This window comes from Ochotona princeps, chromosome 11, assembly GCF_030435755.1.
Source record: "Ochotona princeps isolate mOchPri1 chromosome 11, mOchPri1.hap1, whole genome shotgun sequence".
NCBI classification, from domain to species: Eukaryota; Metazoa; Chordata; class Mammalia; order Lagomorpha; family Ochotonidae; genus Ochotona; species Ochotona princeps.
The window spans coordinates 66,184,034-66,208,523 of record NC_080842.1 but is presented as its reverse complement, the minus strand read 5'-3'; the positions used below and the strand labels follow the sequence as shown (position 1 = coordinate 66,208,523).

At 39.9% G+C, this 24,490-nt stretch overlaps 1 protein-coding gene across 1 annotated transcript in view; it reads right to left on the bottom strand.

Annotated features, from left to right (window-relative positions):
- Positions 1–24,490, bottom strand: part of FBXL5 (F-box and leucine rich repeat protein 5) — a 40,572-nt gene continuing 16,082 nt past the window's right edge. The window contains exons 6-11 of the mRNA XM_058670289.1: positions 21,370–21,495; positions 13,366–13,514; positions 12,750–12,832; positions 10,773–11,498; positions 7,404–7,552; positions 1–759 (exon numbers count right to left, since the gene is read on the bottom strand). Coding sequence (XP_058526272.1) covers positions 683–759; positions 7,404–7,552; positions 10,773–11,498; positions 12,750–12,832; positions 13,366–13,514; positions 21,370–21,495 — 1,310 coding nt within the window. The 3' untranslated portion in view covers positions 1–682. The remainder of the gene's footprint in view (positions 760–7,403; positions 7,553–10,772; positions 11,499–12,749; positions 12,833–13,365; positions 13,515–21,369; positions 21,496–24,490) is intronic.

The window sequence follows — 24,490 nt, the reverse complement described above, 5'->3', positions numbered from 1 at the left end:
TAAAGTCCTCAAGTAGGTTTTATTTATACATTTCTTCAAACAATTGTGGAATTATTTTAAATCCTTCTCAAATCTGACAGTTTTGGAACGATGGGAACTGGGAGTCTTTAAAGAAAGCAAACGGAAAGAGACTGGTGCTGTGCTAGCTCACTGAGCTAACACCAAGAATCCAATTTATTCTATCACCTTAACACAATCTCTAATGTCTGAATTGGCCCTCTGAAAATTGTCCAAATAAAGAAAATGTTACGGGAAAGATTAGTCTCCAAAACGCAGAATCTCTGAAAATAAAATTTCCAAAATGTATGTCTGAAAAGATCTGCAAAGCTGTACAGTGCTTATATATAAAGAGAATAACTTTAAAATGTAAAATAACCTTAAAAATACTTTAGCTGGCATAGCATTAGCAAACTTTTTTGAAAGTATTTCTTTCAAAGGAAAGTTGATATAACTGTTCTCATCCTTAGGAAAAGACCTAATCCTTCTTGAAAAAGGGACATCATTTGTAAGAGAAAACACTGTACAATTCACTGGTAGTTAGTATTTCTGAGATTGTAAGGATGGGGCCAAAACAAGTCACACTCAAAATGGGAGAGTTAACACAGGAAATGTGCTTTAAGTAAAGTGCATGAAAAGAAGCCTGCTCAGCTAAATGAAGTAGACAAAGGTCAGGAGTCAAGGGTCATTCGCCAGAGCGGCAGCAGGCTCGGAAACCACACTGCAAATTCTGGCATCCACTGGCGGTTTCCGCATGAGGACCTGTATGAAAACAGAAGAATGTGAAAGGAAGAATTTCTCAGAGATCATATAAAATTAATTTTGCTTGTGAGGGAGCTAAAATTATATCTGTTTTCCAAGCAGTACATTTATATAACAGAATTAAAATCTCACAATGAATGTCTAACAATTACTCAGGAAAAAATCACCAAAAAAACAGCCTGACTTTAGTTAGTGTGTCTTTTGTAGTCCAAAAAACAAATGGAAAAAGTGAAATAAGCTTTTGGCAATAATCTTACAAAATACGGGTCTAGGAAGCAAAGAAGGCAATAAATACATATTTGTAAATACAAATTTGGAGGTCAATTTAACAACAGATATTTATAATCCTAACAGTTTTCTTAGAATAGGGCATACTAATTCTACCTAATATTAGATAAGCCAAAAAACCTAATATTGAGCAATTACAACGAATCCAAAATTTACAGAAAAATATGGAAACACAGACCTAATGTGTTCACTGTACTTTAATGTCCATAACCAAAAAAAAAAAAAAATCATATAGCAGGACCAGAAAAAAAAAATACTTTTCCAAAGTTCAATATATAATGAGTGACTAAATACAAACAATCCAATGCATAATAAAAAATGTGATCCACTTAGAAACTTAGAGATCCACTTAGAGTAATAAAATATGTGTGGAGTAAATAAACTTTTATTCTAGTCACACTACACTACCCAGACACCAGATAAAATTTACATTAGGGAACAAAGCTGAGAATTCAGAAGTATTAAAGAAGAGGTTTCACAGCACATATTCCAATGTTAGGTACTTGGAATAAATGACAAATTTCAGAAAGATGATTGTTAAAAATGCTATTTCAACTCTAGTGACATCTTAGAATACATCCATGACTATGTCCATATCCATGACAATGTACGTGAATATGTCCACGAATATGTCTGTGACTATGTCCATGATTAGTACATGAATGGAATGAAAAGCACACAAAATACAACTTTACTGCAGAAAAGAGCAAATGAATTGTAACTGAAAAACTGCACTTTTCTTGAATGATATCTAGTTTGACTCTAACTTACTTTGAATTCAGATTTTTTAAAATAAGAATTTTCTTTATTTGAAATTTGTAGTTACAGGGATGTGGGAGAGGAAGGGACAGGGAAAGAGCGAGTTCTACCATTGCCGGTTCTTTCCCCAGAAAGCTGCGACAGCTGGGAGACAGACCAACGCGGAGACAAGAGCTTCATTCACGCCTCCCATGTAGGCGGCAGGGCCTAAGCCCGGGGCCATTCTTAACTGCACTCCCAGGCCATTAGCAGTGAGCTGGACCAGGAGTGGAGCATCCAGGATGCTACAGTCACAGGCAACAGCTTCACCTGCTACGCCAAATGCTAGTTCTCTAAATTCAGTTTTTAAGATGGCACTCCTTGGCATTTGTGCCAGTAATACCATAATAATTGCTTGCAAATTACATGCAAAAAAATGTATTTCCAAAAATTTAACTTTCTTTGTATTTCCAAAACAGCACATACAAAATAATAGAGGAAATTACTCAGACTAGTCTGAGGAAAATGTTCACATATGTCACTATGGAAATGACATCTTTAATGAGAAGAAACTCAGGAACTTTACATATATGTGGAACTACTCTCACTTATGACTCCATTTCTTTCTTTTTTAAGATTTATTTATTTTTACTGCAAAGTCAGACGTACAGAGGAGGAGAGTCAGAGAGGAAGATCTTCAGTCCGATGACTCACTCCCCAAATGACCACAATGGCCGATGCTGAGCCAATCCGAAGCCAGGAGCCAGGAACCTCCCCCAGGTCTCCCACATGGGTGCAAGGTCCCAAGGTTCCGGGCCATCCCCAACCACTTTTCCAGGCCACAAGCAGGGAGCTGGGTGGGAAGTGGAGCCGCCAGGACTAGAACCGGCGCCCATATAGGATCCCGGCACATTCAAGGTGAAGGGATTCTAGCCACTAGGCCACTGCACCATGCCCGACTCCATTTATTGCTAAGTAGTTATATTTTAAAACTAGTATGATTCCTGGAAAAAGCTTTAAATTATTGAAATGGTAGTTAAATCGATCAAAGAAAGCTGACCAAATTTGTAACTGCTAAAATTGCTAGCACATGAGGACTCATTGTTTCTGTTTAAAATATTCCACTGAGAGTTTTAAAATTACTTTAAGTAGAAAATTGAAACACCACAAAACCCATTATTATTATATGAAAATAAGTGTTAGGTTTTAAATAAAAAGTTAAATATGGTAAATATTTAAAATTCACAAAGCATTTTTGTGAGGATAATTCTCCCTTAAAATAGGACACAAGTTAAAACCATTTTAACCACAAAGTCAATATGAAATTTATTAGTACACACCATTCTGTATTTATTAGAAATGGCCTGATAACAAATTTTGTGCTTTAAAAACCTTCCACCCTCAACTTCTGCCCAGGCTGCCCCTTTGAAACTATTTCAGCTTTACCTACACTGCAACTCCCGCTCCCCGCCTGTCCCTTCTCGGCTTGTCCTTCCTCACTCCTCACACTCGGTGTTGCTTTGCCTGTCACGTCGTGCCTGTTCCCAAGACCTAAACCCTGCCTCACTAACATGCCCTGCCTGGGCACTTGGTCCATGATAAAAGGCATAAATTCTTGGGTTTTATCAAGAAGTACCTGATTATCATTCATCAGTGTATAACTATATTCTAAATCATTATTTATGGGAAAAGTGAGACATACAGACTTTCACAGAATTTTCCAAATGAAAACATGCTATAATACTTCAAAATGTCTATATTTTCATTTATTTAAAAGGGGAAAAACAAAGTGAGCCTGCAAGGAACAATCTGACCAATCAAGCTCTGGAGATGCAGATCTGTGCGGACCCGCACAGCCTTTAACCTCCGCTCCTACAGGCTCCGGGCCCAGCATCCTCAGGTTCTACCCGAGTTACCTGGGTCACCATGCTCTCAAAATCAAATGAACGGTGATAAACAACAGGGGGAAAAAATGCAGAATTTAAAATCTGTACCCTTAGGCAAAGTAGAAAGCTAATAACCCTGCTGCCAGCAGCTCCTACTTCAACACACAAAAAAAGGCCTTTGCTTTCACTGAGATAAAATGTGCCCTCTCCTTCAAGCACGTACTGGAATACCTGAGCCCAGTGGCATTCTAAGAGTACAGAGAAAAAGAGAGGCAATTAATTTATCAGCAATTCCAAATTAGATAGTAAGATCTATCTAGAGAAGCATACTAAATGCCTCAAAAATACAAACCTACAGTAAAGCCCATAACACAGCAATTGCTGCTAATTAATAAAACTAAGAATGCCCACCAGGGGACTTCATTCTACTAAAAACAACGTAAAGACCACAACAATAAGACCTGGAAGTATCACCAGAGACTTCTCAGAAAAAAATAATAAATGGGTAGGAGACCATATGAGGCAGAAAAAACTTATTTCGAAATGTGACTAAGATAGCTTGGGTTGCATAAAGAGCAAGCGGATAGCTGTGATTCTATAGATACTGACAATCCAAAAAGCAGTTTCTGCGAAGTACTTATCACCAGCAAACTTCTAACTCAACGCAGGACTCATTCAGTTATAACATAAGAATATAAAAAGGAAAACAAAACTGCATAAGCATTAAATATTTTAAAATGTTATGTGACAAGAACTACCAAGCTAGCTAATATTTCCAACAATTTTGACTGCTAAATGACTTGTTTCCCTAGGTCTTAGGTGCTGTATACACTTAGGCTGTATGTCTGCACTTACCTTCACTTACCTTTAATTCCTCTTTAAGTTAAATTAGAAACATAAGAGAGCAAATCATCGGAGACATCCAGAACCATGGACTAATCTAGCTTAATTCATAAATTATACATACACTGAATGCAAGAAGTACAAAAGTTTGCTATCACTGTCCGAATGTTCTTCAAGCACTAAACTGCTTCTACAGTAACACTTCTAAAATGATATTTTTTAAATGTTATGGATAAGAAGCCCTCTTTTATACTCAAATCCTTATTTAAGTAGTAAATTTAACAGTTATAATCTTCAAAACAATCAAAATTTGTGTTTCCTATTAGTATTTTGCTCAAAATAGTTATTAGTTAATATCTAATGACAATTTTCTCAAAAACTTCTATTAGTGCTAATGTTCTGCAATCTACTATTTGCTACTTAATGGCTAATATTTCTTAGCATTTATTTCCTACAGTTCATTTACCTGACAGTTAATAACCAACAACTACGCAGATTTTCACTTAACAAAACAACTATTTAAAAGTTACTCTCAAATATTCAAAACTTAATTAGGCATTTAAGCACACCTCATTATTTCATGGTCTTGTATTAAAATATACTGACTACTTTCAGCAATAATGACAATAGTAAGATGGTAATTAGGTATTCACTAAATATTTGGAAGTTGAATTATATAGAAAGATACTAAGGTGAGTGGTAACATCTTGCAAAATTATTACAATGCCAACTATTACACTGTATAGGTTGTCTGTATGTCCTTTTAAGGAATTATATCAAAGCATTAGCTGGAACTCTGCAACACAAGTTATATAATAAGTCACCCTATAAACTTAAAAGAACTTCCATCTTGCCCAATCACACTTTAACCAGTTAAAAAAAGAGCTAATATCAGATTATTTACTGCAATTTCCTTTAGACCTTCAAAGTCACATCATTAAAATTTACTGAAAACCACCATTTATCAAAATACAAAAGAAATGTAACAGCTTCTTTGGAATACTTTCATATTTGCATATTCAAAAGGTTAACTTGAAAAAAATACTGCCACAGCAAATGATGCTATATGTTAAATTTATCCCATCTAAATTAAAGAAGTTTAAAAACACAGACTTAGAAAAATTAGGTCATAAAAATGAACTGATATTCAATGCCTTACCACCCAAAACATCTATTTCAAAATAAATATGATAAATTAAGCTATGAAATTTATTCTCAAGCTTGTACTAAGCATAAGCTATTTTAAAAGCAATGTGAATTCAAGAGCAACATCCTAATGTTTTTCCATATAAGATTAATTCATAAATGAGAGTATTTCAAACTTTCATGGAAAATGGAATTAAGCATCAAGTTTATTTTGCTGAAAATGTTTATGGAAAATCATGTGTTGTTCTTTTCACAATATGCATCTTGATCTTTTAAAGACCAAAACTGCATGTGTCCTGTTATGAAGTATACTGAACCTAGAGTAATACAACTTGCTATTTATAAAAAGGTGTATTTACATATAATTGAGTTCTTTATGTAGTAGAGCCATTACGCCTTTGACTACAATGCAAATTAAAAATGTTACCTCAAAAAAAAAAAAAAAATGGTTAAGACTTTACCTGGAAAAAAGCAACTCCCTTCTCAAACTGACTGCATCCACAAAAGTAAGTACTGTACTGTATTTTGTTTTGGTCTGTGCAGTAACTGTAACTAAAATGGCACTCATTTTCAGCCATTCCCTAACTGCACAATGAAAGCAGAAGAGCAAAGACACGCCCAACAGTGCTGATGTATCAGGAACATGAGTAGTCATTCCCTGCCTAAGACTGTAATTTCCAAAAAGAAATGCTTGTAATCTCCTATCTCCTCATATATTCTATGAAAATCTAATTTCTAGGAATCAGCAGGTTTGCTCCCTTCTCTATCCCTTGGTCCATCACTGTTTCCTCTCATCTTCATGGCATCCATCAATTCTTCTGCCTAAGAAACATTCAGCTGATTTTTTCATCTTTTTTTCTTTTTAAGATGAAGTGGACTCTCAAGGACAGCAAGTACTGCATGGTATCAACACAGGTACAAGTGATCCTCTGAACTTCTACCAGCACTACAGAGGTCGAACTATGTACTAACAATTGAGCCACAACAGAGACTGAACTATTTACTAATAATTGAGCAGCATTTTACACTTCTGAGAAATGTACTGCCTAGCAGTGACTATCAATCGCCTAGAATAGCCTCGATGTACTTTGAGAAAGCATATTAAATAGGCCCAGTGGACAGCAGTGACTATCAAACGCCTAGAATAGCCTTGATGTACTTTGAGAAAGCATATTAAATAGGCCCAGTGGACAGCAGCACAGGCTTGAAAATATCTCCCACCCCAAAGTACCTTCAACAATCAGCAGGAATTGTTAGTCACACCTAAAGCACCTCAGTATCGTCTCTCAATCTCAATTTTTGTTAAAATTTATTTGGAATCAGACACAGAATCCTTGAAGAACTCACGTGATCAAACAAAAAAGAAAAAAAAGTTTATCATTCCAAAGAAATCTCCAACACCTCTAAACTGTTAATGAGTGAAAAATACTGCGAACTGCCCCAAAATTTTATAAGGATTTTATTATTTCTGTAACACAACTTATTAATTTTAACGATTCAACTATTTCATGACTCAAAAACCTGGAAAAATGTACACATGAGATAGCTATCTGAAAAGAAAAACTTACCTTTAAAGAAGCTAATTACTGAAAATGTGATATTTTATCAAATTTAAAGGACTAATCTGAAAGCAAACCAATTTGTTAATTAGTAACCAAAAAAATTTAAAATTATAAAAATTATCAGAATAAATTTATTTAATAATAAATAAATTTAAGGTATCTAACTGCTAAAAGACATTACCGTTAATGTTGTCACAGTAGTAAAAGTATTCATCATTTAGAGAAGGGCATGCCGAAACCAAATCCTGCAGGCCTGCACCAGTCACAGTAAGACAGCCAGAGAGGTTAAGGTGCTCCAGGTAAGGCAGCCCTCCTCCCAGAGTCAAAACCCTGTGGGAGACAATCCAACAGTTAGAACACATCCAACTATAAAAAATTACATATTGCTATAGGCCACTAGACCACTGTTTTGCATACTTTTAAATTTGGTAATGAGAAAATATAAGAAGTCCTGATAACCAACCTTTTCTTAGGCAGGAGTCCATTTAATTCAGAAAAACTTCCTACAGGTATCATTGAAACTTTTGTTTTAGAAAACAGTAAGCAAAAGAAATACTGAACCCTACAACTGTCATGCTCCTGTTCCTACCTGTCTAAAAATTATCAACAAAATTATTGAAGTTTTAAACCTAGTGATGTTTAATGGTTCCTCAAAATATGATAGCTAGCACATGACCAAGAAATTCCTTCTACAGGTGTATATGCACAACAGAACTGAAAACATACATTTTACACAAGAATTTTCACACAAATGTTCATAAAAACATTCTTCACAATAGCCAACAAATCAAAATCAAACCAAGTGCCCATTAATTGATGAATGGGTAAACAAAATGTACCTATACAGTATCATGCAATCACAAATATAGACACATATTATGACATGCATCAAACTTGAAAACATACTCAGTAAAAGAAAAAAGAATGGAAACAAATGGCCACATACTGCGTATTCCATTAAAGTTATTATTTTTGAACAGGTAAATCCAGAGACTAAAAGTAGGTTACCAGGGAATAAAGGCAAGAGAGAATGAAGACTGACTGCTATTAAGTATTTTCAAAGTGAATGAAGACACAATCTGGATTCACTAAAATTTTAACTGTCCTTGCAAACAATTTGTTAATAAAGAATTTTAATGAGTTCAGGGTTGTTTTTAAAACTGACAGCTCTGAAACAGGACAGCAGTTTTATAGATTCTTCATTCTCTGAACAATAAAATTGCTCATGCTGAAAATACAATGGACAGACTCATAAATATATTTTAATATGGTATGATGTAATGAAAAGATAATTTCAGTTGAAAATAAAATATTAGGTTTTACATTGAAGCAAAAACTGTTTTTATTTTAAAATAAAGCTCATATTGTTAAGCATAAAGATTTTAAAAGAATAAAACTCAAAATATGATTATCTTTACTGCTTTTAAACTTTAATATATGTATTTTAAATTAAATAAACAAAATTAATGGAATGATATAAGGCTATCAAATCATAGTAACAGCACTTACCTCAGCAGAAAACACTTCATTAATGTAGATGACTTAGACAAGACTATTATAATAATCTTTTTGTGTCAGGCAAAGTTTTCATTATAAAGTACCTTTTACCTCATTATGGTTCTTAACATTCTAACTACCTAATAGAAGCTTCATTTATTTATTGAACTTTTTGACTCTGCTTGTGCCTTCAACACTTTGACAATGATTGCTCTCCAATGAAGAAAGCAGGCTTGATGATCCCATAGATATACTCAGCACCCACGGAACTACCACAGGCCTTGTGGACTTGTTCTGTGTTCTTACGTTAGACAACCTCATAAGAACTTCAGGTTACAGCAGAAACCTTTCAAAGTCCACCTGGGCACACACCACAAGCATTTTTCATGTTTTTTTCCACCTTCCTAGTACAAAGGTAAACGATTCTATTACCAGTGGTCCAGAAGGCTGGTTTTATAGGAAAGCCTAAGCAGTGGAAATTCAGAGTGTTTCTACACACTCTCCCAGAAGCGATAATCAGCACATTATTAAGGAGAACCACAAGAATACTTCAAAAAGTTCATGGAAAATCAGAATTAAGTTTCCTTTGGTGAAGAAGAAAAAAAAACCTGAAATCCATGAATGAGAAATTTTCAAAAGTTCACTGAAAACACACATTACAAAAACTGTGCATGTACTATAAAACAGCTCTGTATCAAAATAAACTTATCTTTTAATTCCATTACTCCTGAACATTATGGGTTTTTTTCTAATTGTACCTTTTGTTCTTACTCCTGCACATTTTAAAAATGTGTGTTCGTTTTAAGCCAAGGTGACAGAGAGGCAAGTTTTTCATCTATTAATTTACTCCCTAGTTGCCTAAAAGAGTTGGAGCCGGGCCAGACAGAAGCCAGGAACCAGGAACTTCATCTTGGTCTCCACATGTGTAGGAGAGACCCAATGAGTTGGACATCTTCCCTTGCTTTCCCAGGGACATTAGCAGGAAGCTGATTAGACGCAAACCTTCTGGGACTCCAACCCACTTGGCCACAATAATCCCCTGAATTTTCCAATGTCATCAATTTCCAAAGTTCATACAGAAGATGATCACAGTAGCTACTGATTATTGAAACCCTCTTCTGCAGTATTGTTAAATGCCTCACACATAGCCAAGTCTCACAACAGCAAGGTTAAGCATCTTGCAGAATGCCAGTTAGAGAGAGTATCAATTTATACCTAGTCTAAAACAACAGAACTTCAAGTGGATTCCATCAAATATACAACAGAACCTGTTTTCTAAATAGTGCTACTTCTCTTGACTAGTTAATATTTCACTTCTACCTCTTTTTCTAGGGAAAAAAAGAGCGGGCAGGAAGGCAGGCTTTAGGAGCGCCCACATGCCACACTGGGCTGCCGGGGTTAGAGTCCATGCCCCGCTCTGCCTCTCACTTCTTACTAATGCGCACTCTGCGAGCCAGCAGGGCTGATTCAAGCAGCTGCGTCCCTGCCACTCGTAGGGGAGACCTGCATCAAGTCCCAGGCTTCTGGCTTCAGCTCCGGCTGTGGTGAACATCTGGAAAGTGAGTCAGCAAAAGGAAGATCTGTCTCTCAAATAAAATCTGCTACAGGATAAACTCAAAAAAAAGGTGTGGGGGATAAAATGCAGAAATTCAACAACAGAATATTAGGGATATCATGATCACAGACCAAAAATTCCAAATTCTAGCTACAACACCTAAACTTCACCTCAGGGATGCTCATTTGGGACAGCAGTTTAAATGCCAACTTCAGGCAACTGAATCCAATTTTGAGATGCCTGATTCAAGCCCCCACTCTACCGCCAATATAGCTTCCTGCTAAAGCACTCCTCCGAGGCAGCAGGCGATGGCTCACATACTTGGTTGCCCGTCACTCACACAGGAATTCCACCCAGATGGAATTCAAGCTATGACACAAGTTAGTCAGCATTCTGGCCTATATAAAATGGAAACAATTAACTTAGATCAAAAATTTTATATTCCATTTACAAATGAAAAAGATGTCCATTCCTAACACTCTGGAACGGATCACTTACCTGAGACCATGGTCTGTGATCTGGTAACATCCAGACAGACTGAGAAACAAAAGCACACGTCCAGTCTCTTGATCAGACTTTTCACTACCAAAGTAAACTAAGTCTTTTCCCTCAGGCCCTGTAGTCCTTGATGCTTTTCTACACACTGTAGAAGAGCCTGGGAGGGCTGACATAGTTCTCACAGCTGCTCCCGTGCAACAAAATGAATGACCACAATACACAAAGGCCGGTGAAGCACAATGCTGCTGCCAGCAGACACTAGTCCTTAGTCCAACAATATCTTTACTGTAACAACCAGAGGTGGAACAACTCAAGCTGGGTGCTGTTTCCATTACACAAAGATTCTCAACATTTCTGCGTCTCCACTCCACAGCATCTTCAATGTCAGCCAGATCTTCAGCATCTAACATCCACACATACGGAGAAGCAAAATTTTCAGGAGAAACAGATTTTGGCCAGGTGTGTTCGTTATTTATTTCTTCTTCAATGCTTTCATTAGTTAACGTATGCAAACACGCATACTGGTTGGTAGACTGCACGGTAATGTCTTTATCTTTCCATGTAGTCGAGGTAATTTTCCTTGTGGAAGTCTTCAAAGAGCCACCCTGATGAGGAGTCAGAACTCCAAGAGCCCGAGAAACCTTCTCCAGAGCTACATCTGTGATTTTTTCACATCCAGACAAATCAAGGTGCCGGAGACTCTGACAGCAACCAAGCCAGGACCAACTGTAATACAGACGCAACAAGATCAGTAAGAGATACTGTTAAATGCACCAAAAAGCATTACACACACACAAGCACATATATATATACACACAATTATTTATATAAATATATATATGTGTGTGTACACGCATATATATACCAAGACAGAGATTCAAAGCTTCTAAATTTAATATGATCACTCTAATATTTATCAAGTATCACTTGCAATAAATATTTTGGGCACTACAGACAATGAAAAACTAAAGAGTACTGATAACTTAACACACGTATGGAATGAGAGAAAGTTAAGAAACGGAGAGTCTTCAGATTATTCTCCTGAAAGTAACTAGCTGACGCTAGGCAGTGTGCACACAGTAACTGACGACGCGTGGAGGAAGATCCAGCAGGAACAAGCTCTAGGCTCTGCAGGAGCACTATCAGCCTTAGCCAGAAAGAAACCTTGCCTTCCCTCTGAACCAGTAAATGCCACAACGGGAAAAAGGGCCGAGACAGAATAGGATAAAATGTTGGTATCCAAGGAAGCACAATCTACTCAAAGTACAGCTTGAAGAAAGGAGTAGTATTTGAGAATAACTGAAGAATTTAAGAAGCAGCTATGCCAAATGCCATTTAGACACATGGTTATACAGCAAAGCTTCAAGGCCCAGCTATAGTAAAGGAATATAGACTTATATCAGAATATAAGATGATTCTGAGTAGAATTCCAGATCGGCGAAGACCTATGGAGGAAAGGCAAGGAACTGGGGGTGGGAGGCAATGTGGGGAGAGAGGCAGCCTTGAGGGTAGGAGGGGCAGAAAGTTGACATTTGGCTCAAGGGTTAAGATGCCATTTCAGGCACCTGCATTTCATATTGGAGCACCTGGCTCAAGTTCCACTTTGTTTCCTTCCTTCCGGGTGGCACCCTGGGAGACAGTAGGCGACAGTTCAGTAGTTGGGTCCTTTTCACCCAAAACAGAGATCCAGCCTGAGTTCTGGGCTCCCGGTTAAACCTGAGTCAGCCCTGGCTGTTGCTGACACCTGCGGACATGAACTAGCTGGTGGAAGTTCAATCTCTCTCTTTTAAACAAATGAAAATAACTTAGAGATTCCTTTTTAAAGTATTATCAAGATGTAGCCATATATGACTAAGATTTGGGAGTAAAAATTAACATCAAAATTAAATTGCAGCCAAGTAAATAATAAATTGCAGAAGAGTCCTACCGCTTCATAGTTAAAATCCATTACATTTAAATAAGTAAAAAACAACTAACCTGTCAAAAGCAGAATCTGAAATGTCAGTCTGTGTAAGATCCAGATGTTCCAGGTTAGGACAAAGCTCTAAAATCTGCCTAACCTGAGGAAGGGAAAAAGCCACAGACCTGTAGTTAGATCAGCAAGATACCTAGCAGTAAATATATCCCTTTGATACTCTGTAAAGCTTGTATTGAATGGTATATTCTGGGCTCAATCCTCAAAAACCTGACTAAGCAGTTGTGTAACTGGAACCAGGATGTTTATATTTCAAGGAATATGCAAAGACATTTTTATCAAGATACGCTTATGTATCTGACTTGCCAACTGCACCATGCCTTACATACTTCATTATAATACACTCATGTAAAACTAGGCTTTATCACTTCACATATCTCAGACTGAACACAGTGGTTTTCAACATTCTCAGGTCTATTCTAACATCTATAATGCGTAGGCAATGTCTATGTCACAAAGATGGGTGTGAGAACTGAGTAAAATACCATGAAAGCTAGCAGTGTGTACCTACAGATGGGATGGTACCTTAAGTAATGTTCTTCTTTGATCAAACTCAAGAATTGGCAACTAAAGTTAGATCACTGCTTAAAACCCAAATTAGTGCTAATGCATACATACCATTTTGCTGGAAACTGCAGAGCTGTACGCTAATACTAAAGTTTTTACAGAAGTACCAACATATGGTAGCACATTATGGATTAAGCCATCGAGTAAACGTTTTTCCATTTGTGCAATGCTGATAGCAGCCGATTCTTCTGCAGCCTCTTCTGTAAAATGAATTCAAAAGTCTAAGAACTTCATAAGCTAATCATGATTAGGCTAAGAAACTCACCAAATCATTAAGTATAAAACACTTACTTTTATATTTTCCTTAAACTCCCTAATAGTAAAATCTCATTTTCCAGAAATGAAAGAATTTTAACTTAAAAAATTCCAACTAAACAGTAAAAGTTCTTCCAGAGAACAGACATTTTGACATATCAGATAAAATAAATGACCTATAGTAGAAAGTCAGATTAGTTATTCTCCCTAACTAAACTGGCCACAGAGCCAGAAAAGGTCTGAAGCTGACTTAATCTTACCATAATGAATCAAGCCAAGGAAAACACTTCAGAACCTTTCGAAGCTGCAAACAAACATGGCTTTGCTTTTCACTTGAAAACTGTGGAATGCTTGAGTGTTTTTATAAAATTGCACTACTGTAGCAACAATTACAAAGAAATATTGTAAACTCCAATAAGGCAAAAATATATACTAACTACACTAAAAAGAATAAATTTTAATATGCTCACCTAAAGACCCAATTTCAATGTTTCTAAGCATGAAAGAGTTTAATAACGTGAGTTGCGGAAATCCAACTTAAAACAGAGAAGCCACTGCAGTGACATAGCAAGCTAATGCTCCACTTGCAACACCGGTATTCTGTGAGTGCTGGCTCTAGACCCAGCTGCTCCACTTCTGGATCCAGTGCCCTACTGATTGCCTGAGAAAACAGTCAAGGATGGTAGCCACACAGAAGACCTGGAAGAAGCTCCTGGCTCTCAGGCCTAGACAGGCCCAGCTCTGGTCACTGTGGCCATTTAGGAAGTAAACCAATGGGTGTAAGACTTCTCTATCTCTCCTTCTCTCTGTAACTCAAACAAAATAAATAGCCTTAAAATGAGAGACTGAGAATGAATGAATATAGTAGAAAAAAGAAGAGGAAACAATCACTGCACTTGTTATGAATGACTCCAGGCTTGCAAATACTATCCTCAAAGCCTGCTTGAACCACACACACATGCAAGATACAAAAAGAAATACAAATTACTTTAGCAAGATTCTAATCTAATTTTTTCCCAAGTCATGTTTGTTTGCTTATGTGGTTTTCTCCACCTACATATTATCTCCTATGGAATCTTGGTGGAAAAAAAGCAAATTGGCACAGGCACTGACCCAACAGGGTAAGGCAGAGGCTGCAGAAATGAGCGCTGCTGGTCCCGCTGCTCTACTGTTGGCGCTCAGTCAGGCTTGCTGCTGAAGTGCCTGGGAAAGCACCAGAAGGTCTGGGAACCTTGGGAATGAACCAGTGGATGGATGATCTATTTCTCTTTCTGCCTCCGCCTCCCTCTGCCATTCTGCCCTCTGGGTTTTTTTTAAAGTATTATGTCCTGGTTGTTTTTTTTTTTAAGTATTTTTTTTAAGTACCTTTCAATTTCACAGCTGTTCCAAAATCTGGCATCTTCATTTCCTAAGAATGAACAATTCAGGGACGGGCATGGTGGCACTCACATCCCTTTCCACAGCAGTTCCCTGCTTGTGACATAGGAAGGCAGGTGAGGATAGCCCAAGCCCTTGGGTCCCTGCTTGTGACATAGGAAGGCAGGTGAGGATAGCCCAAGCCCTTGGGTCCCTGCTTATGACATAGGAAGGCAGGTGAGGATAGCCCAAGCCCTTGGGTTCCTGCTTATGACATAGGAAGGCAGGTGAGGACAGCCCAAGCCCTTGGGTTCCTGCTTATGACATAGGAAGGCAGGTGAGGACAGCCCAAGCCCTTGGGTCCCTGCTTATGACATAGGAAGGCAGGTGAGGATAGCCCAAGCCCTTGGGTTCCTACACCCAAGGGGACACCTGGAAGAAGGTCCTGGCTCCCATCTTCAGATCACCGCATCACTGGCCACTGAGACCATTTGAGGAATGATAAAGCAGATGCAAGACCTTGCTTTTCACCACCTCTTTCTGTAAAATCTGCCTTTCAAATAAAAATAAATGTTAAGAAAAAAATAAATAAACTCTAGCTGCTGAAATCACCACTTTCACACTAAAACTTCTTACTTTCAACATGTTGAGTTCTTTTACCAAACCAGTTTACTTTTATTTTTTTTAAGTATCTTTTTTTTTATTATTTTTTTAAAGATTTATTCATTTTATTACAGCCAGATATACAGAGAGGAGGAGAGACAGAGAGGAAGATCTTCTGTCCGATGATTCACTCCCCAAGTGAGCCGCAACGGGCCGATGCTACGCCGATCCAATGCCGGGAACCTGGAACCTCTTCCAGGTCTCCCACGCGGGTGCAGGGTCCCAAGGCATTGGGCCGTCCTCGACTGCTTTCCCAGGCCACAAGCAGGGAGCTGGATGGGAAGGGGAGCTGCCAGGATTAGAACCGGTGCCCATATGGGATCCCGGGATGTTCAAGGCAAGGAATTTAGCCACTAGGCCACACCGCTGGGCCCCAGCTTACTTTTAAATGGGTAACTATATAAATATTCTAGTTTGTTGCACAAAACACAATAATAGGGCCTGGCGCGATGGCGGCCTCTCCTTGAAAGCACCGGGATCCCATGTTGGGCGCCGGTTCTAATCCTGGCAGCTCCACTTCCCATCCAACTCCCTGCTTGCAGCCTGGGAAAGCAGTCGAGGACGGCCCAAAGAATTGGGACCCTGCACCCGTGAGGGAGATGTAGAAGAAGCTCCTGGCTCCTGGCTTCGGATTGGCGCAGCACCAGCCATTGTGGTCACTTGGAGAATGAATCACTGGATGGAAGATCTTCCTCTCTGTCTCTCCTCCTGTCTGTATATCTAACTTTGCAATAAAAATTAAAAAAAAAAAAACCACAGTATCTCATCTGTTACTTTTTCACTATCTTATCTTTCAGTAGTTATTAATAAGTATAAGTATGAAAGACTTTGCCTTCTTCCTCCACAGTCCCAAGAAGCACCTCTCCTCCCATCTATTACAGTATTTTTTAATACATATTATTATTGTTATTATTTTATAATATAGTTTCATAATCCCTTATCCCCTCCCCAGTTCCCTCCCCCCACAGTTCCTCTATATCATTACTAACATATAGTTCTTCAAACTCAGTCATATGTCCATCATTGCGGGCATAGACACTGGCAGAGAGTCCAGAGTCCTATTGTCAAGATATAGTAAACAGTTTCATTGTAAGTCCATCTTTGTCTGGAAGTAGAAACGCATACCACACTATATCCTCACATCTGAATGTTAGTCTCAATTTCACAGCTACCGTACATCCCCTTAAATGAAAAGTCATGATTCAAAATCAACAATAGAAAGAAAAATAGAAATTTACAATGCCATGAAGTAAATGACATGTTACTAGATATGACAGTCTCCATTACACAACTGCTGTACATCCCCTTAAATGAAAAGTCGTGATACAAAATCAACAATGAAAAGAAAAATAGAAATTTACAATGCCTGAAGTTAAATGACATGTTACTAGATGTAACAGTCTCCATTACACGGCTACTATACATCCCCTTAAATGAAGAGCCACAAAACAAAATCAACATCTGGAAGAAAAAAGAAGTTAACAACATCACGAAGTTGAATAACATGCTATTATCTGACTAATGTGTAGCTGAAGAAATGAAAATCCAGAACCTTCTTGAAGAAAATGATGCCACTGCATGATCTACAAGTCACTGAATGATTTAATCAGAGGAAGTGTTTTGTTGAAGAGATGAAAACAACAGAAAACAACAAAACTCATGTGATATAGTTTCCGCTAATCTTTGTTGAGGTGTGTCTCCTCCTGACAATAAGCAGATGGGTTTTGTTTTTTTAATCCATTCTACTAATCTCTGACGTTTGATTGAGCTTAAGCCATTTACATTCAGAGTTTAATATACATGGGTGTTACTTTGGTCCTGTCATTTTAGGAATGGGTTGTTCATTGGTTTAGTCTACTGTTGTTCTTTTACTGGGATGTTGTTCACCTTTGCCTTTGGTTTTGGTAGGTGATATTCCTCTTTTCTGTCAAGAGAACATCTTGAAGTATCATTTGTAGGGCAGGTTTGGAAGAGGCAAATTCTTTTAGCTTTTCTTTACTGTGGAAGAATTTTATTTCATTTTCAAAGACAAAAGAAAGCTTTGCTGGATATGTTATCCTAGGCCGACAATTTTTTTCTTTTAGAATCTGGAATATGTCACTCCATTCTCTTCTTGCCTGTAGAGTTTCCTGTGAGAGATCTCCTGTGAGCTTAATTGGCATTCCTTTATATGTCAATTGATTTTTTTCACGTGCACATTTAAGGATCTTCTCCTTATGTTCGATTGAAGAGAGCTTGATGATCATGTGTCTTGGTGAAGATTGCTTTTGATCAAGCCTGTTGGGAGTTCTGTGCCCCTCCTGGAACTTGTTTCCCAATTCTTTCTCCAGATTAGGGAAATTTTCCTTTATTATTTCATTAAATACATTTGAAAACTCAGCTTCTCTTTCGGCACCTTCTGGGACTCCCATAACTCTTACATTTGGTCTGTTAATAGTGTCTTTCAATTCTTGAATACTTTTTTTGCCTGATCCAGCTCTGCTTCCAGCTTTTTGTTTGCTTCCCCCTGATGACAGGAAATACCTTCCAATTCTGAGATTCTTTCTTCTGCTTTCTTCATTCTATTTTGGAGACTCTCCACTGTACTCTTAATTTGCTCTACTCTGTTCTTAATTTCTGATATACCAGTCTTGATTTGCTTTACTGCTTCCTTAAATTCTTTGAACTCTTGCATGAGCTTCTCATTGTTGATCAGGATCTTTAAAATGAGTCTTATGGATTCTGTGTGCCCCACTTTCTCGATGTCTTCCTCAGTGAACTCTGAGGTTGGCATAGGGTTTTGCTCCTTTGCAGGGGAGTCTTCGGTAATATTCATTGTGCCTTTGTCTCTTCTTTTGCTCTTGTTCATTGCACTTCTGGTTAGCAGAGTCTTGAATTCCTTCGGGCAGGTTTCTAAGCTTTGTCACCCAAGGTCTACTATGCGATTTTACTTATTGTAGTTGATACACAACTTTTTCCTTGCAGCCACTTGTGCCACAACCTCCAGCGAGTTCCAGGTCTGGGTTCTTACGTCAGATTTCCACCATGGTCTCCACAGCCCCAGCTCTTGGCTCACCACTCTGCACCTCCTGTGATACCATGCTGCGGCTGCACTGTTGTCACTGCAACCTTTCTCCCACTTCCTGTTGGAGCAGGTCTCAGGATTAGAGAGACACCAGGTGTCCTATATAATTAGGTTGTTGGTGGTGCTGATCTTGTCGGAACCTGTTGGACTTTAGGTCTGGGTGCCACACGGACCTATTTTGACCCGTACGATGCCAGTCAATATTATTTTCCCGTGCGACCTATGCAATCACGGACCTCAGCAAGTTCTCGCGAGATCAGCACATGCGCAGTTCACTATTGTCCCCTGCAGTCCCAAAGCTATTGCCACAGTGCCCAAAATGGTGCCTGATATACAACCACTACAGTTCTTGATCTGCTGGCCGTCAGATCCGAGGGCTACCCAGACCTGTCCTGGGTGGAATCCGTAGAATGCCACGTCGTTGCAGTTCACCCAGACAGAAATGAGCGCATTCCCAGCTCAGTGCATGCTCCATCCCTTCCCTTGCTCTTTTCTCCTTTCGCAAAATGGCGGCCAATTCAGCTCTAAGGAGCTGACTGGGCTGTGAAATCCACTCTGTTCTTGCACTGCCCGTCTGAGATCTGCTGCTCTGTCTCTGCTCCTGGTCAAATCAAACGGACCAGCAGAACGGACAGTTCTGTGTCTGGGTTCACCACCTGAGCTCCCAGTGAAAGTCCCTTCCCACCTGGTTGCTGGTGGCGTTCCGGATGCTGTTGGAGTTCAGATCGCCATGCTGGAGTATCAGTCTCTGCAACACCACACCGTTGTGTCCACTGCTTTCCTGTGTCTGTCAGTCTCCAGGTACCCCTCTGCTGTTGTTCTGTCCCTTCCTATTTCCTGTAATATGTCCTCTCTGCTTCATCCTGATTAAATGTTTTTCTGTCCGCATAAACGTGTCTTTACCCTATTCCGCCATCTTGATTCTCCCTATTACAGTATTTTTTATTACATACCTTGAATTAAGAATTATACATCATCAATCCTCCCATTTCTGATTCTTTAAGGGCAGGGGTACAGAATGACCCCTGAACTCTTCTACAGTGCTCAAAAAATGGCTAGTTTTTTTTTTTTTTTAATCTTTTACCCCTTACAAATAATTTTACCTTTATGTTTTAATTCTATGAAAACAGACAATAATCTAAACAGCCTGCTCCTCTGGGCCACAGATCATTTCATAAACACCAATGAGCTGAAAAACTGAGTGGCTCCTCAAAACCCAATGTAAACTATAAAGCATTACAGAGAATCAGAGGACACTCACAACTTCCATGAAGAAAACAGGCATCACTTGTGATTTTTTATTTTAATATAAACACATAGCAGCCCAGTGTGATAGCCTAGTGGTTAAATCCTTGCCTTGCATCCACTGGGATCCCATATGGGCACTGCTCTGTTTCCCATCCAGCTCCCTGCTTGTGGCCTGAGAAAGCAGTGGAGGATGGCCCAAAGCCTTTAGACCCAGCAACCATGTGAGAAAACTGGAAGAGGTTCAAGGTTCCTGGCTCCTGGCTTCAGATCAGCTCGCCCCGCCCCAGCATTTGCAGCCACTTGGGAATGAACCAGAAGGCAGAAGATCTTTCTGTATCTCCTCCTCTCTGTATACACATCTTTCCAATAAAAATGAATAAATCTTACAAAAAAAAAAAAAACCCTAGGAAATAACCCTGCATTCTCTGGGGAAAAAAAATAATAAAATAAATCTTCCCTTTGCATACCCATTCTTAAAGTTTTACAGAGGAGTAGACTTCTCAGTGGGTGGTTAGCCTACAGGATTCCACCAGTGTCCCGCACTGAGAGCCAGGGCTGACATGCAGCTCTTGACTCCACCTTCCCCTAAGGCAGCGGGAGGCAGCAGTGAAGCCTCCCTTAAATGGGTCCCTGCACCCAGGAGAGACCTGGACTGAGTTTGCAACTCCTGGCTTTGACAGAGCCTACTTGTGGCCACTGTGGGAATCTGGGAAGTGAACCAACAGACGGGTACCTTCTTTCCATCTGCCTCTCTTACTGTCTCTCAGCCTCTCGAATCAAAAATGAACAAAGGGGCTGGCACTGTGGTGTACTGGGTAAAGGCACTGCCTGAAATGTTTTGCCAGTTTGCATCCCAGCTACTCCTCTTCTGATGAAGTTCCCTGGTTTCAGAGTCTGAATCCTTGCCACTCACGTGGAGGCCCAGACGAAGGTCCCGACTCCTGAATTAGCCCTGGCCTCACTCTGGCCATGGCAGCCACCTGAGAATTGAAGCAGTGGATAGAAGAAGCTTTCTCTCTCTTGCCCTCCCTCTCTTTCAAGATAAACAAATGAATCTTAAGACAAAAACAGCGGCTGGTGAAGAAGCTCAGCAAGTTAAGCCTCCGGCTGCAGCAGCAGCATCCAAAATGGGTACCAGTTCAAGTCCCAGCTGCTCCACCTTTATTCAAGCTCCCTACTAATGGTCTGGGAAAGCACTGCACAAAGGTCAAAGTGCTTGGGTTCCTGTTCCCACATGAGAGACCCCAAAGGAACTCCTGGCTTCAGATAGGCACAGTTCCAGCCACTGAGGCCACTCAAGGAGTAAACCACGGATGAAACAACTCTATAACTCTGCCTTTCGAATAACAAAATAAATATTTGAAAAAATTCTTTAGAAAATACAAAATACATAAATCTTAATACCCAGTAATTGTTAAACATAATATAAACTATTAAAAGATATAACTTTAACTCTAAAGATGGCTTACCAGTTTCATCAATATCAGCATCTTCATCCCACTCCTGAAAAGCACGACTTTCATCTTTCCTGTTTTTCACCCATTCTTCATCAGGTTCAGTATCAAGCTCTGTTGCAGGACCACTATACCAATCACCTAGCCCACGAATAAAGGACAGAATCAGATTAGATTACGGATGCACTCACAATAAAAGCCTCTATAGGCATCTGACATCCAAGCCATAGGAAATGATCAGCTCCTTTTGGAAATATTTAACTGTAGGTAAGGACCTGTGCTGTGATGTAGTAAGCTAAGCCTCTTCCTGCAACACCTGCATCACATATGGTTACCAGCTCAAGTCCTGGATGTACCACTTCTGATCCAGCTCTGTTTCTGACTGGAAAAGCAGCAGAAGATGGCCCACCACCTGGGGCATCTGCATCCCCTGGTGAGACCAAGAAGAAGCTGCTAGCTCCCAGCTTTGTACCAATGCAGCCAAGCCATTCCAACTATTTGTGGAGTGATCCAGCGGATGTAAGATCTTCCTCCCTGTGTCTTTCTCTGTCCCTGTCTCTGTCTCTCTGTCTCTCTCTCTTGCTTAAGAAAAATAAACAAGTCTCTTTATAAAAAAAAAAAAAAAGCTTTTTTACAAAAACTACGGGCTTTAAAAAATTATACTGATCAAGCAAAGAATTCAATTTCAAACATGCGAAAAGCAGTGTAACTGTATCTCCCTGCTGTAGTCAACCGCCTAGGTTGCCTTGTACCTAGACAAGTGTTACCCTACTGGAAGAAGAGCAATTGACAGCTGGCAGGCACTCTGGGCCTGGCTAATGCCAACTCTGTGAACTCTAAGTGTGCTAGCGTAGTTGCTTATTCTCTTTTTTCTTTCAAGATTATGTAGAGAAGGCAGGGAACATCACCCTGGCCCCTGGGCAGCAGTGAGGGGATGCTGAGGAGCATATTTGGAGTAGGAGCAGCTGTGAGCATATTTAACGGGCAAGAAATGACTTCTGGGGATTTCCACAGACCAGGCCACTGCACTTCAAGTAGGGGAGGGAACTGAGACGGAGTGGTCTGGAGGCAGAAGACAGAGGGCATGTATGACTCAGGCCAAGGCACCCACTCATGTGGGACCGGGGCTAGCCTAAATAACACTGCCTGTTGCCCAATGCTGCATGCAAAAGCTGGGGCTGGGGAGCATACCTCGCTGGGGAAAGCCGCTGTGTCAGACCAGCCTGTCAGAGCAGGGATTGGGCCACATCAGGCTGGGCTGCAGCACCCACCAGAACACAAGAACCAGACTTCTGTAGGGGAATTGTGGGTTCCCCTCAGTGGGACTGCAGCATCTGCTGGTTTGCAGAGCTAGGGGTGGCAACGAGCCAAACCAGGCTGGACTATGGAACTCACCTGACAAGAACCCACTTGACACTCATGGGAGCCAGAACTAGGAGGAAGCCAGGCTGGGCCAGACCACAGTACCCGCAGGTACATGCAAAGACCAAGACTGAAGGCAGACCATGCCAAGCAGGGCTGCAGCACTAATGAAATCCTAGGCCTGGTAGGGGAACACTCCTGCTAGGCCACAGCTCCCACTGGGGAGCACAAGAGCCTGGGCTGGTGGCAAGCCTAGAGCCAGACAAGCCTGCAGTACTCCTCAGCACTTGTGTGGACCTCATCTGGGGGCAAGCCAGGCTAGGCCAGGTCATAGTACCTGCAGGCATGCAAGAGAGCCAGGATAAGGTATAGGCCACATCTGGCTGGTCTAGCCTGCAACACCCACAAGCAAGATCTGAAATTGCAGGTGGGCCAGTACAAACACAACAGTCAAATCTGAGGTCACCCCAGGCAAGGTTTCTTTGGGGACTTTCCAACTAGATGGTTAGACTCAAACCAACCACAGGGAAAAATCACAATATACGTGATCCAAACTTGGAGTACATGTATAGGAACTGGATCTCCTTAGCTGCTAATGCTTGTAGAGGATGCACACAGTGGACGTGACAGCCAGCTCACCTAGGCCAGCAGAGGACGCTGAGTGCCTCCTTAGGAGATAGAAAGCAGAACAGGTTGGATCACTCTCCTTGGCCAAGCTTTGAAACATCTTCCTGGGCCTAGGGATGCACTAAGGTGGACTTGGTCAGCCAACAGACCTTGCAAAGACTTTCTCAACCCTGGTGCAACAGAGCCTACGACATCTTAGAACTATGAAAAGCTCTCAAGTAACACACTTGGAACACTCTTCTCTACATTAGGGTCTCTAAGGTGTCATCAAATGACTGTCCCCCATCCCTGGCTACTGATGCAGTTTGACAGCAAGGACGGGTTCCCTTACCTTCCCTCTGTGAGGACACAGGAGAAAAAAAAAAAAAAAAAGAAACATTTGTCCCACCTATCTTCCTCCATACCTGGACCCTTCCCACCTTAATCAAGACCCCCTCAAGGACACACATCCCTTCCCATTATGCAAACAACGTTAAAATTAAATTCCGTTTAATGTTGAAAAAAAAGTATGACTTATGGATTCAGTTAATAATAATATTTAATGAACCGTTCACATTTCCTGAAATAAATTCTCTAAAGCTAAAGTACAAAAATGTACATAACTTGCCATATCCTTATTATGTATTTATTCGGTATATGCAATGTTTCTCAATTTTTATTCTTTCCAGAATAGACTTCAAAATTATAATTTCATTTCTAGAATAAGTACCTATCAATGGCCCTGCATGAGACTTTACCTAACCTTCCTCCCCTACTGTGACTCGACCTGGCTCCTGCAACAGGTCTACCTCAACGCGAGCTAACAGGCAAGAACATGCTGGCCTTTGTGCTCTGTAGTCAATCTGCAAGGAATTCAGAAGAAAGAACACAATTCAAAAGGAAAGCTATAGATACAGAAATTCTGGAACATATACTAATTGTAAAGTGAGACACAATGCAGAATTAATATACTGAACTCTACATTACATCTAAATTAAGGTTTCGTAATCTTAACATTACTCTCATTTTTGGCCAGAGAATTTCATGTGTTTTTTTTTTTTATTTTTTTAAATGCTTATTTTCATCTACTTCAAAGGCCAGATAAAGGTTTGAACTTTCATCTGCTGATTATACCCCAAATGCCTATAGCACAGATCAAAGCCAGAAA